The sequence below is a fragment of the Neophocaena asiaeorientalis genome, unplaced genomic scaffold (genome assembly GCF_003031525.2).
Source record: "Neophocaena asiaeorientalis asiaeorientalis breed wild unplaced genomic scaffold, Neophocaena_asiaeorientalis_V1.1 scaffold597, whole genome shotgun sequence".
In the NCBI taxonomy this organism is placed as follows: Eukaryota; Metazoa; Chordata; class Mammalia; order Artiodactyla; family Phocoenidae; genus Neophocaena; species Neophocaena asiaeorientalis.
Genome location: NW_020172664.1, coordinates 767,516 through 781,923, shown reverse-complemented (window position 1 = coordinate 781,923; position 14,408 = coordinate 767,516). Strand labels below are relative to the sequence as shown.

At 44.4% G+C, this 14,408-nt stretch overlaps 1 protein-coding gene across 2 annotated transcripts in view; it reads left to right on the top strand.

Moving 5' to 3' along the window:
- Window positions 1–781: 781 nt before the first annotated feature.
- PDE6C (phosphodiesterase 6C) overlaps window positions 782–14,408 on the top strand; it is a 59,513-nt gene continuing 45,886 nt past the window's right edge. For both annotated transcript variants that reach the window (XM_024739554.1, XM_024739553.1), the window contains exons 1-7: window positions 782–1,335; window positions 7,759–7,911; window positions 8,016–8,105; window positions 9,136–9,276; window positions 12,507–12,581; window positions 13,581–13,645; window positions 13,749–13,815. In XM_024739554.1, the coding sequence (XP_024595322.1) occupies window positions 856–1,335; window positions 7,759–7,911; window positions 8,016–8,105; window positions 9,136–9,276; window positions 12,507–12,581; window positions 13,581–13,645; window positions 13,749–13,815 (1,071 nt within the window). In that variant the 5' untranslated portion in view covers window positions 782–855. The remainder of the gene's footprint in view (window positions 1,336–7,758; window positions 7,912–8,015; window positions 8,106–9,135; window positions 9,277–12,506; window positions 12,582–13,580; window positions 13,646–13,748; window positions 13,816–14,408) is intronic.

Here is a 14,408-nt window from a genome sequence, read left to right as displayed (position 1 = left end):
ATGCTTAGCAGGAAAACCTAGTTGGCAGCTGCATGGGTTGCCTTTTATGATCATGTCTTTTGACAAGGATTATTGTATAATTTGCGGCTTGATTAGGCTTGAATCGTGGGCAAATATTTTTCCATGTTCACCTCTCTAGAATAAGCCAAAGGTTTGTTCCCTTAAAACATTTCCAAGGTCAAGTTTTTAAATGAGGGGAACTGAGAGGTGAGGATTTTAAAAAAAGAGTAGGCCAAGCAATCTGGCTGATCATAGGACTTTTAAGAAAAGGAAAGATTAATATTCGATTTTATGTTGTGTTATGCTAAACCCTTCCATCTCCCCCAAATATTCATTCAAGTTGCCATATAAACAAACAGACCTTTCCGAGGTCTAAATAGTTTTATTTCATAGAGCTATCATGAAAGAACAAGTGGTATTGTCAATGCCTATGGAATATAATTAATGGATATATCCATGATTCTTCTTGTCGCCGACAGCAGCCACGGTTCAGCTGTTTTTCTGGAATGGTCACTTTGACTTGCTACTTGGCTGGCTGATCTAAGACGCTCTGCGGATTCTCTGAGGACTTATGAGCTAATAATGCTTAGGGATTTCGTGTCCTGAAGAACTCTTTAATCCCATGCTTCCTGAATCCCACTCTAAGCCAGGACCTTCTGTCATATCCCAAGAGTTAAAAGTCGTTTGAAAGCTCTGCTAAACAACCTTTCTGCTCAGCCTTTGGGGGTCCTGTGAGGTGCCCCTTAGGGCTTTCTCGGTATCTTTGACCAGGAGGTACCTCTTTGTTGCACTCTGCCTCTGGTGGTGCTCTGAGGGTCTTCCATTCTGGACAAGAGCAGCAAAGCAAGCCACGCCATGGGTGAGATCAGCCAAGAGACGGTGGAGAAATACCTGGAGGACAACCCTCAGTTTGCCAAGGCGTATTTCGACCGGAAACTGCGGGGGGAGGCGGCAGGAGAAATCTCCGAGCCCGGTGGTGTGCAGGCGCCGGCCCGCGCGTCTTTCTTGGGCCTGACGCTGGTGGAGGAGGCGGCACTGTGCCTGGAGCTGCTGGAGGCCCTGCGGGAGGAGGCCGGCAGCGTGGAGCTGGCGGCGCACAAGGCCCTGCAGAGGCTGGCGCGGCTGCTGCGGGCGGACCGCTGCAGCATGTTCCTGTGCCGGGCGCGCAACGGCTCGCCCGAGGTGGCCTCCAAGCTGCTCGACGTCACCTCCACCTCCAAGTTCGAGGACAACCTGGTGGTCCCCGACAGAGAAGTTGTTTTTCCACTGGACGTCGGGATAGTGGGTTGGGTTGCTCACACGAAGAAAACCTTCAATGTCCCAGATGTGAAAAAGGTAAGTGGCCTGATGGTGACAGTGGAGCGGAGAGGAGGTCTTGGTGGCGTCGGGGAGGAACACTGGGAAAGAGAGCGGGGGTCCAGGGGCCATCCTCGTGACATTGGCTTGGCTGGGGAGTGGGTGGTGGGGAAGAGGAGCACCTGGGCCGAGAGTTGCCAGATTTAGCAAATAAACTTACAAGATTCAGGGCTTCCCTGGTGGTGCAGTTGGTTGAGAGTCCGCCTGCCGATGCAGGGGACACGGGTTCGTGTCCTGGTTCGGGAAGATCCCGCGTGCCGCAGAGCGGCTGGGTCCATGAGCCATGGCTGCTGAGCCTGTGCGTCTGGAGCCTGTGCTTCGCAACGGGAGAGGCCACAACAGGGAGAGGCCCGCGTACCGCAAAAAAAAAAAAAAAAATTACAAGATTTCCAGTTCTATCTGAATTTGAGATCAACAGGGGATAATGTGTGCCCCATGGAATGCTGGGTGTTTTATTGGGCAGCCTTACCTGGGCCTGGTACAGTCCACACCTGCTCCCTTGCACCTCCTCTGTGCTCTGGGCACTGTCCTGACCAACAGGGCAAAGCAGGCCGCTCACTGGTGAGATGATCAGCCAATACCAGATGCCAAGACCCCTGAACTGCTTCTCACCCACGATCCTTTGAAGACACTCAGCTGTTTGGGGGTGAATTGGCTCCTGAATGATCCTCTCACCTATAGATCAGAGGTGCAAAAAGAGAAAAGATACCCTCCGAAAGTTCAGATGTTGCCATCTGGATCCTTAAAAATGTGAATTTAGGTGATGATTAAGTACATTTGGCCATCTCAACCCCTCATAACTCAGATCTATCAAGAATTTCCAATCTTGTAAACGGGACATTTGGACCCTCCTGAAGACTAATTGTATATTGCATAAATTATTATGCTCTTTTAAAAGCAGAAAAATTAACCTTCTCCTAACCAACGTAATGTTTGTTCCTCTTAGAAAAATTGGAAAATACAAATAAACAAAAAGAAGGAAATGCAAATCACCCATAATCCCCCTCCTCAGCAATAGCCGTAGGTCCCAGCCTGGAGTTTCTCCTGCCTGCCCTTTTCCTACACACACGTCCCACCATTTTGATTTGCTATTAACAAAGGGGAGAGTTGGACGATGATGGAACAGAATTGATTGGGAGCTGGCCCTGAAATGCTTACTGTGTAGAGGTTTATTGCCAGCTTGTGGAGGAGGGGCAGCTGGAGGCAGGAGGCTAATCCCCTACATGCCTCTTGAAGCTGATTACAGGAGGGGGGCCCTGCGGATCCAGAAGGTGCAGAAGTTGTCAAACATTAGCAACGCTCAGCAAACAGCCACAGGACAGCCCAGAGGGGCAAGGGTTGCCGTTGGGCACCGGAGAGTCCTCTCTCTTTACCATCCCTCCCTGCAGTACGTTTCAGCTGGTTTAAGTAGGATTCTGGGCCCACTGCAGCCGCTTCCGCTGACTAAAGGCCCTTAAGGCAAAGTTCTTGGATCCCCAGCAAGGAGGCTATGCCTGTACACCCTGAGGTTTTCTCACAGGAATATGCTTCTTGCCAGTCTCCGACTGAGACCATCTCCAAAATGACTAGGACAGCAAACTTAAGAAAGTGACACGCAAGATTTTTTTTTCAGAAAAATGTTTTTTTTTTTTTTTAAAGAAGAGATGGATAAAATGACTTCTGCTCTACTCCTTTATGAATGAGCCCAGTTCTGTTGAGGACAGGATGATAGAAAGGAGCAGCTTAAGCGATCAGGTGGCCTGGGTGTGTTGCTGTCCATAATGGGCACCCCATATGCACAGGGCAGTAAATGGGGGGGAGGCGGGGTCACTTCGCTCTGTTCTCCCTTTTTCTGAGTATGTGTGAAGTCAGACGCCATCCCACCCTCCTGAACTCAGAGGAGGGACAAAGACTTCATTTGCTCTCCGTTTCTACTGCTTCTAAGCATTTTTTTTCCCTCGGAGAATGGTGCTTTTCAACTCTGGACGCACATTAAAATCAAACTGGGAGCTCTTTTAAAAATACGGATGTGTGAGACTCTCAATAGACCAATTACACCAGCCTCTCAGAGGCTGGGACACAGCCAGGAGTACGTTTTAAAAGCTCCCCAGGTGATTCTAATATGCAGCCAATGTTGAAAACCGCTGGTCTATTGGATGAACAGATTTAAGAGGAGGAAGTAAATTTCAAATCAACTGTGGATGATTAGATGGAAAGGGCTCCTGGAGCCTTTAGTTTATTCCCTTGGGCAGACAGGAAGTTGAGGTCATGGGGGGCTGCATCTCTCCTGGAGTCCAGGGTCTGGTCAGTAACTGAGAGTGTCTGGAGAGGATGAGGCCTCCTCGCTCTGTTCCCACCCTCATCCCACCCCGCAGCCCTGCAGTTTCACTGCACTTAAGTTGTGGTAAAATCTGCAAAGAGAAAGGAGTTGGAAATGTTTTAAGTGACATTTCTATTAACGTTTCACCTTTTCATTGCACTTGACACTTGGTGAAGATTTCTCTTGTTCTTTATCTCACTTGATTCTGGCCAAGACCCTGTGCAGAGGGCAAGGACCGTATTTTTATTTCCATCCTGTATATGTGAGAATCCTCTCAAGGTCAGTTAGGCAGGAGGTGCTGGGTCTGGGCTCCTAAACCAGGTCTTCCAAGGCCTCCTTTTTTTTGCCATAGCCCTGACCACACAGGACTCTTCCCTGGTTGGCAGTGTGGGCACAGGGAGGGAAGGACTTCTCACACATAGACCAGAGGCAGAACTGGATACTTCCAGCTTTGGCAACAGAGAAGCCACATGGTGTCGGGTGAGAGCTTTGAAATCAGGTGACCTGGGCATATATCCAGATCTGAGACAAGGTAACTGCGTGATGGATTGTGTTTCTGCACCTGAGAAACAGAGTAACCAAATGTACAGATGAAATGTACATAAAGTGCCTGACTCCTAGTAGGTGCTCAATAAATGAAAGCTATGGTAATATTATATTAATGCCAAGAGAAGTTGGGGGCTGGGTGTAGGTGGCCAAAACTGGGTCAATGATTATGGCCTGTTTTTAAAACAGGTTAAAGGCAGGGAAACTTAATAACAGGAAACTGAGACATATCCTCCACAAGTTAATCATTTCTTATTGTATTGGGAAAGCTGGTGATTAACTCTATGGGTGGTTCTCCTGACTGTGGTTTAAAAGAAAGCCATGCGAGAATCCTAAGCTTTCAATAATTAACAGGGTGCTTATAGCTCCCTTTCTGCCCTTCTCTCTTTCTGACTCTGGATCTTGAGATGTTTAATCAGAATTTAGCAATGCTAAGATTGGCTGAGGGATCCAGGTGGCCTGCTGCTCTAAACCATGTTCCCAGTTGCCTTCATTGGCTTCTTTGAAGAATGACCACCAAGGGGAGTTTGTTGGTCCGAAAGATACAGGATTTACTCAAAGCCACTTCACCAAGGATTGCTTGAACCAGTGAAAATACAAAGCTGGAAAACCTTGCCTCACCCTACCCTGTAATTTTTTTTTTTTTTTTTTTTTTTTTGCGGTACGCGGGCCTCTCACTGTTGTGGCCTCTCCCGTTGCGGAGCACAGGCTCCGGACACGCAGGCTCAGCGGCCATGGCTCATGGGCCCAGCTGCTCCGCGGCATGCGGGATCTTCCCGGACCGGGGCACAAATACCCTATAATTTGACAGATGGTTTTATCCAGGATTTTCAGATGCCATGATAAGCAAGCATTAAATTTTGAAACTTCTAAGTCATTTTCTCAAAACAGCCAATTGAATGTAAGAACATTTCCTTGTGTTTAGAATCTAGAATAAACTAGCATCCAGTTTTGAAGCTGTAGAGTGAAGAGCGTCTGCCAAGAAATGCTGCATGTTTGGGGCGTTTTGGTTATTCCTTTAGTGCCCAGCATCGCGGAGTAAGTGAAAGTGATCTTGTTCTGTAATGGATAACGGGTTAGGAGGAAGATGGACAGTGAGCCAGCCTGGGCTATAGCAGTGGATTAAGAGAAAGAACCTCCCAAAGTCTGGAGCTATTCTGGACTGAGTGAAGGTTCTGCAAGAGGTAGAGGGAAGATGGACAGTGAGCCAGCCTGGGCTATAGCAGTGGATTAAGAGAAAGAACCTCCCAAAGTCTGGAGCTGTTCTGGACCGAGTGAAGGTTCTGCAGGAGGTAGAGAGAAGTCACAGATAAAGCAGTTAGCAAAAAAAATGGGGCTTCTGTTGGCGTGGGGCAGAGACTCAGCCCTCAGGAGCGAGCGTGCTCCTGGGCATAGGAGGCCTATATCAGCTAAGAGCATCTAATTTCTTCAGTGGTTGGAATGGGTTAGAAAAGCTAGAAGTAGAAGCAGAATGGTAACGCAAAATCAGAATGACTTCTCACCCAGGGAGGCCCCCAAAGTCCCAGGTCTCTCTTCCTAGTATTAATTGGGCACCTACTATTGATATGTGTCAGACTCTTTTCTAAGTGCTCTGCCCACACTATGTTATTCTCTTCACATCAGGGACTCTAGACAGTAGATGATCTCATTGTTCCCATGTTCAGACTAAAAAATGAGGATGCAGAGGTTAAGTAGCTCGCCCAGGGTCTCACAGCTAGTAAATCTGGGCCTGGTTTCAGCCAAGGAGGTCTGACTGCAGAACCTTCTTCACCCCTTATGCAATGCTGCCTCCTACATAAGCAGTTGGTTTCTGTGGTTCCACTTTGGGAAGGTATAGAAGACATCTGGGGTCAAGGGCTGCATCTGAATCCCTTAGCATCTCACATCTCTAAGGATCCTCCACAGAACTGATTCATCCACCAGAAGTTCAGATTCCTGGTGAAGACAGATTCCACTGTAGGCAGTTAGGATTTGGTAGGTCTGCTGTGAGGTCTGCAAATCTGCATCAGTCTGCAGGTGATTCTGAGGCACAGCCCGGGTCTCCTGCTCTGAGCAGAGCTGTGATTCTGTCGACGAAGCAGCACTTGTTCTCTGGTGGAAACTCTGGCCTGGAAGCCACGCACCAGTGGACTCTCACATTTTTACTTTGGGAAATTGAACAGAGTCCAGCCTCCACGATTTGTGCTGCTCTTAGAAGCACCATCAACATGCAGAAATGAACATAATACAACTTGTGAAAGGAACACCACGTTAATTTTGGCCACTGAGGCTCAAAGTCAGGTGGAAAGTTCAGTTCTAATTGAAGAAGACTCAAAGAGGAGACAGTCAGGACCCACAGCAGGCTGAGTCTACACCCAACTAGAGTGGGTATTCCTCTCAATTACAGCTAATAAGATAACTGCTGTCCTTGACCTTCTTCCCGAGCCCTTCCATTTGTGTGCCTCTCCAAACTCATCACTCTGCCCTTTCCGTGGTTCTTGTATTAGAGTCAGCTCTTGCTTCTACTCCTTGAAGTTTGTATCTGGGATGATACACTTCATTTTCCCCAAGGAAAGAAATAAAAAATATGAATGAGAGACATTGACTTGGTAGAACTTTGAGAAACTGAAAAGTATCTGGTGCTGGCAAGAGGGTGGTCCTCTCATAAATGACCAGGAGAGGTAAGAATTTCAACCATCTGTAAAAGCCCTTAGCGTTAAGTAAAAACTGCATATACCTGTTGATCCAGCAAAAGGAATTTCCACTTTGGGGAGTCCATCACATAAAAATAAAAGCAAGAGTGATTAGTGCAGTATTGTTTGCAGTGGGGAAAACTATCAACAGACTGAATCAGTAGAGGCTGGCTGAGCAGATCCAGGGCCCCCACACTGTGGAGCAGTCTACAAGAATCCAGAAGATGGGTTCACATCGTACACATCGGAAGTTCGTAAGGTAGTGTTAAGTGACGAAAGGATTGTATAAAATTAGAAAAGGAAATTTTATTTAAAAAAAGAAGAGTAAACCCTTTGTCTGAGCAGAGAGAAAGGCATAGAAGGAGATGTACTAAGCAGGAACGTGGATTTCCTCAAGGAGGAGGAGTTTGGGGGATTAATAAGTTTTCCTTTGTGTTATGATGGGTTGGGCGGTTTCAAGTGCACATTTTGCTGCTGTAATTAAAAGAAGAGCTCTACGGAATCCCCGCTGTGCTCTCTTTCTGACACACACTTTCTGCCTGTTGTAATCCTGCATCTTCCCCCCCGCCTCCCTCTTAGAACCTCACTTTCCATTTGGCCACAACATCACCTCTTTTCTCCTGGCCCAACCTCAGCCTAACCGGGATAGACCATAGTTCAGGCGGGAAATGCTCATTCGGAAACGGGCAGTTTCATTCTGTGCTTCATTCATTCTCTCTAATTGAGGGTGGGAGGTGGGTGGGGACTGTTTGGTCGGGACCACTGTGCAGCGGCCCTGGTTATCTGTTGGTAGGACTTGGACTAGAGAGGACGATCTGTTGCCATTCCTACATCTGCACTCATGGTCCTATGCTGCTTTGGCAAATGTGTGAATGTATCTTGCAGAACAGCCATTTTTCTGACTTCATGGACAGACAAACCGGGTATGTCACCAGGAACCTGCTGGCAGCCCCCATCGTGACGGGCAAGGAGGTTCTTGCTGTGGTTATGGCAGTTAACAAAGTAGATGCATCTGAATTTTCCAAACGGGATGAAGAGGTAACGCTAACCCTGGGCATCCCATAGGAGGCTCAGGAAATTTATTTGTTGTATAACTGAAAGAAAGATGTCACACCTAATTTGTTTTTCTCTGCCATCTGTAGGTCTTTTCCAAATACCTCAGCTTTGTTTCTGTCATCCTAAAGCTTCATCATACCAACTACTTGTACAGTATTGAATCCCGAAGAAGTCAGGTAAAGAGAAGGTGACATTAACCACTCCATGCTGACCTGTCTGACAAAGCAACCCAGAGGCAACAAGCCCAGACCCTTCCTATCCACACCACATGGATAAGATCCCCAAACTTGTATCCTCAGTGTCCTCTTATGTCCCCTCCCCCCACCCCATCTTCCTGTCCCTCTATCTGTAGGTACAGCTGGCTTGCTTTCTTCAGTCCGTATCCTGGGTAGCTGTGGTTTCTTCCTCTATGAGATAGCAATGATAATTGTAGTACTTACCCCACATGGTTGTTGTGACTATTAAATGGTCATTGAATGAATTAGTTCACATAAAGCTTTTAGCAGAACTATGTATTCCTGGTATTGGGTTGGCCAAAAAGTTCGTTTGGGTTTTTCTGTAAAATCTTATGGAAAAGCCCGAACGAACTTTTTGGCCGACCCAATACATAGTAAAGGTATTAATTTGAGAAGCACATCACTCCTCTGTTGCCTCCTTGAGCCAGAGGGATAAAGGACAACATTGGTAGCCAGGATACCTGAGTTGGACCGCTCTGTGGACCTCTGTTTCTTCATGAGTACAATGGTGGGAGGGTGGTTGGGATGGAGTACTTCCAAGGTCCCGTCCTGGGCTCACTGTCCGGGTAAGGAGACCTTTGACTAGCTTAGGATGCATGGAAGGAGGCATGTGGCTTTCTCCCCATGGGGACCGGCAGGAGCCAGTGGGCCACCAATACTGGACCCTCTGCCCAGGAACTGTCTCTGCATTTATTGTTAGATCACTTGCCCTTTGAGCCAAAACATTTGGACATGGGGACCAATCATGGCTTCTCCCCTTTCATAAACCCACATCCTTGCAAAAGGTCTACTCATCATCCCGCTCAGAAAATCTGAGTAATTTGTTGGACATGTACATGTGCCAAAATGGAACTGCGTTGTTTGCAATGCAATTCATTTTATCTGATGCACCTCCTGCTTTCTTCTGACTAATGCTCCTCTTCGTACTGTATTTTGTTCTAATTGTTTTCTGTTTAATACCTACTTTCAGATCCTCATGTGGTCAGCCAACAAAGTATTTGAAGAGCTCACAGATGTCGAGCGACAGTTTCACAAAGCTCTGTACACTGTTAGAACATACCTGAACTGTGAACGATACTCCATTGGACTGCTGGACATGACCAAGGAGAAGGTCACTGTTCCGTACATTTGGTCTCACCTAACATCACCTATAAAATGCACATCACATGAAATGCAATCCATTAAAAAAAAATGGATACGCTATGTAAACTACTAGTCACGGTAGATCATAAGAACCAGTGCCAAGAAAATATGGTATAGAGGTAAACATGTACGTTTTTGGAGCAAAAAAAGATCTAAGCTTGGCTTTTCCACTTCCTGGCTATATGTCTTCAACAAGTCTTTTTTTTTTTAATTAATAGACTTTATTCTTTTAGGGTAATGTTAGATTTACAGAAAAAATGAGCAGCAAGATCAGAGAGTTCCCATACGTGACCTCTTCCTTCCCTACCCCCACCATTTCCCCGTTACTAACATCTTGCCTTGATGCGGTACATTTGTTGCAGTTGTTGAATCAATATTGATATGTCATTATTAACTAAAGTCCACAGTTTACATTCAGCTCTCTGTGTTATACTGTTCTATGCATTTTGACAAATACATAGTGTCATATATGTGCCATTACAGTATCGTAGAGCATAGCTTCCCCCCCAAAAAACCCTCTGTGCTCTGCCTATTGAGCCCTTCCTCTCCCACCCCAGCCGCCTGGCAACTACTGATGTTTGTACTCCCTCTGTAGTTTTGCCTTCTCTGTAACGCCATATAGTTGGAATCATAGAGCATGTAGGTTTTTCAGATTAAATTATCTCCCTTAGCAACATGCATTTGTGTTTCCTCCATGTCTTTCCATGGCTTAATAGCTCATTTCTTTTTAATGCTGAATAATATTCCCTTGTCTGGATACACCATAGTTTGCTTAATCATTCAGCTACTGCAAGACATCTTGGTTGCTTCCAAATTTTGGCAGTTATGGATAAAGCTGCTGTTAATGTGTGTAGATTCTTGTGTGGACGTAAGTTTTTAACTCCTTTGGGTAAATACCAAGAAGGGCTATTGCTGGATCACATGATAAGACTATGTTTAGCTTTGTAAGAAACAGCCAGACAGTCTTCCAAAGTGACTGTACCATTTTGCATGCCCACTGGCAATAATTGAGAGTTCCTGTTGCTCCACATCCTCGCCAGCATTTGGTTTTGTCAGTGTTCCAGATTTTGGCCATTCTGATAGGTATGTAGTGGTATCTCATTGTTTTAATTTGCATTTCCTGACGACATGTGATGTGGGCATCTTTTCAAATGCTTATTTCCCATCTGTATGTCTTCTTTGGGGAGATGACTGTTCAGATCTTTTGCTCACTTTTTAATTGGGTTATTTTCTTATCATTCATTTTTAAGTATTTTAAATACAAATCCTGTATTGGATATGTATTTTGCAAATATTCTCTCCCAGAGTATTATATTTTCTTTCTCTTAACAGTATCTTTTTCAGAGCAGAAGCCTTTAATTTTAATGAAGTCTAATTTTTCCATTATTTGGTGTTGTATCTAAAAAAATCCCACCAAACACAAGTTCACCTAGATTTTCTCCTATGTCATCTTCTAGAAGTTATATAATTTTGCATTTTACATTTAGGTCTGTGATCCATTGTGAGTTGTTTTTCGTGAAAGTCATAAGATCTATATCTAGATTCTTTTTTTTTTTTTTTTTGCATGTGGCTGTCCAATTGCTCCAGTACAATTGTTGAAAAGACTATTCTTTCTCCATTGCCTTTGCTGCTTTGCCAAAGATCAATTGATTATATTTGTGTGGGTCTATTTCTGGGCTCTCTATTCTGTTCCATTGATTTATGTGTCTATTCTACCACCAGTGTCACACTCTCTTGATTATGGTAGCTATATAGTAAGTCTCGAAGTCGGGTAGTGTCAGTTCTTTGACTTTGTGCTTCTTTTCAGCAAGTTCTTTTAACCTCCTTGATTCTTGGTTTATGCATCTGTAAAATGAGGACTTCTCTCATCAGTTGTGAGGGTTTGAGATTATTTGGAAATTATATATCCGTATCTATCTAGCTATAGCTAAATGTCTAAATCTATATCTATATAGTGGCCAGCACATATTAGGGCATAAAAATAAAGTGTATTTTTATTACCAGTTTGAGGATTTATATTCTGAAAAGTTAAAATTATTTTAAAGTAGAAATTAAAAAATATTTAATATTACTCACACACAATATAATGCTCATTTCTCATCTTGCTTCGTTACTTCTGTTGGAGCTCTTCTAGTTCAACATAACCAATGAATACCATATCTTTATATTTATTACTCTCCATGTGATTGGAAATTATCTTTTCACAATAATTGTTCTAAGTGGATAAACATGGGACCAAGTGTCAGGAGGGCTGAGTTCTGATCCTGGCTCTGGAAGTTTCTAGCTGACTGTATTAGTTAGGATGCTTTTGGCTGCAAGTAACATCAGACCCAACTAAAAGCATCTTTAGTAACATGACAGTTATTATCTCATTTAACAAGAAGTCCCAAAGTAGGGCAGTTCTATGGCTGATTAATTCAGAGCTCAGTACAGGCATCAGAGTCCCAGGTGCTTTTCAGTTTTTCCTGGTAAAGTCTCTGCTCCCTTCAGCATTGTTGGTGAGGTCTCTTCTTGTGGTGGTAAGATGGCTATTGCAGCTCAAGACCTGGTTCATAGACATGACAAAATTGGGAGACATTTCCTACAAATGTCATCTTCATCACCCTTCGTCTAAAGAAAAGCTTTCTTCAGAAGGCCCTTGGAAGACTTCTCCTTCACTGTCCATATCCAGGCCACATACCTGCCCTCAAACTAATTCCAGGCACCTTACATAGACCACTCGTGAGCTGTGCAGGGCCCATCTTCCCTGAACAAATCACCACCTGATAACTAAATAAAATCAGGTTTTGTTAGCAAGGAAGAGGGAGAATTGAATGTTGGGTAAGGCAAGCAACACTGTTGTCCATTCTGCATGACTTTGGACAAGCCTCTTAACCTATCTGGATTTAGTTTAATTGTCTGTAAAAGAGCTGCTATCTATTAAGTACTTTTAGCTATGTGTCAGGGTAGGTGCTCTGTATTATTCATTTAATCCACACAATGACCCTATAGTATAAATTTTATTATTGTCCCCATTTTACAGATTAAAAAGGTTGACTTGTTCACAGTCACAAGTTCATAAGTGGTATTGCTGAAAAAGAGCTTTAAAATTCCAGGATTATAAGTTAACATAAAACATGCAAACCAATGACCTTCGTATAAGATATGGTAGGTCACGGAACAGTTTGCTTAATAATGTTTAAATATAATTGCCTCCAGGAATTCTATGATGAGTGGCCTGTCAAGCTTGGAGAAGTCGAGCCTTACAAAGGTCCAAAGACACCAGATGGCAGAGTGAGTGCAGACATCTTTGTTGATGATATCTGTACCAGGTGCTAAAACTAGAGGAGGCCGTGCGTAAAGGAAAGCGTGCTGGCTCGAGAAGGACTAGAAGGTTCTAGTCCTGTCACTTCCTGGGGGGGCCTTGGAGTAGTAGAAAGAGCACCGGACAAGGAGGTTGAGGTTCAAGTCCCAGCTCTGCCCCAAACCAGCTGGGTGGCTCTCGCCTTCACTCATTGTTGAACTTCTCAGTTTCGTTTTCTGTGAAGCCAAGGCTTGGTGGATCAGTGCTTCTCAATAGGGAGGGATGCATCAGAGCCTTCTGCACAGTTTTTTAAACACACTGAGCCCAGGACCTTCTTCTGACACCCTGGACTGGGATCTCCAGGGAAGGGTTGGGTTAGATTTACTTTCCCCCTTGACTGCAAGCTTCATAGGAAGCTTGTTCTACCACGGTATCCCCAGCACACAGGAAAGGGAAGGCATGGGATGGAATGTTCAGGTTCTTCATCTGCCCAAAGAAGTAGAAAGACTAGTTTTCAAGTTGCTTCCAGCTTTGACAGTGTATCCACTGAATCCTGCTTCTGAGACACCCTGTTCAGATAAGCAGGTGCTGGAAGCTTGACCACTGGCCCCTGTACAGCTGGGAAGGGAAAACATTGACTGTGGTTGAGGAATTCCATGACTCGTTCCACTGGAGTGATTAGTCGGTTATTTCTGGACAATAGAAAGAAACTGAAAGAAAACCCAAGATTCCCCTAGAAGCTGTTAGGTTGAATTCAACTTTCTAAAATTAGTTCAATAGGCTTATTCATATAGATAAGTGGCCAGTGATATTTCCAGTCTTATTACAGGCTTATAATTAGGACATGAGTAGTTTGGTAATTTATGTTATGCAGAGAAATGTGGTTGGGAAATAAGGTGTTATTTAAATCTTAAAATATAAGCTCATTAAGGAAAAGTGTCTTCTTTGGGAAGTAAGATTTTTCTCATATTCTCTTTCTTTCCTCTTAGGAAGTCGTGTTTTATAAAATCATCGATTACATTTTACACGGAAAAGAAGAGATCAGAGTCATTCCGTGAGTATTGCCATGAGGCAGCGGCAGGAGTTGCCATTTTATTTTTGTATCCAGTGCATTTCTCTGTATAGCAATGATTTTCTTTCTTCTAATCTTCTTCAAGGACGCCTCCTGCGGACCACTGGACTCTCATTAGTGGGTTGCCAACATACGTTGCTGAAAATGGATTTGTAAGTTATTGAACAAATTCAAATCTTACATAACATTGGATGAAAGTTTTATTAGCCAAGAGATGGGAACAATTATGAAAGTAAGAATGCACCAGGTAAGGGTGAGGTTTGGCACAGGACATAGGAGAGAGGAATCTTGGCAGTCAAATGTAAGTGAACCAGAAACTCCTAAACTCTACAAGAAAATATTTAGTTAACATGAGAAAGATTAATCCATCCCCCAACCTCTTATTCTGCGGCCACACAAATTTCAGACATCCTTTGGCAGTTCATGACTATGGTTCATTCTGGGTTTAATTTGATCTTAAATATAGTTCCCTTGGTCAAGACTTTTGAAACAAGGAAAATTACTGACAAAAAGGAAAATATATATAAAGAAAGAACTTTGCCACTGATTGCAATGCAAAATGTAGTGAGTTGATAGATGAAGTGAAGATTTTTGCCCTGGTCTCTCAGGGGAGGGTGGGATGGGGGGACAGTAGGCCAGGTCTGGCTGAGAAAGGTCAGCGGTGGGAAGACAACAAACAACAGGTCTCCGGTAGGTCCCATAGGCCTCAGGGCCAGAGGACCAGGTCTCTGTAGCTTTCCCACTC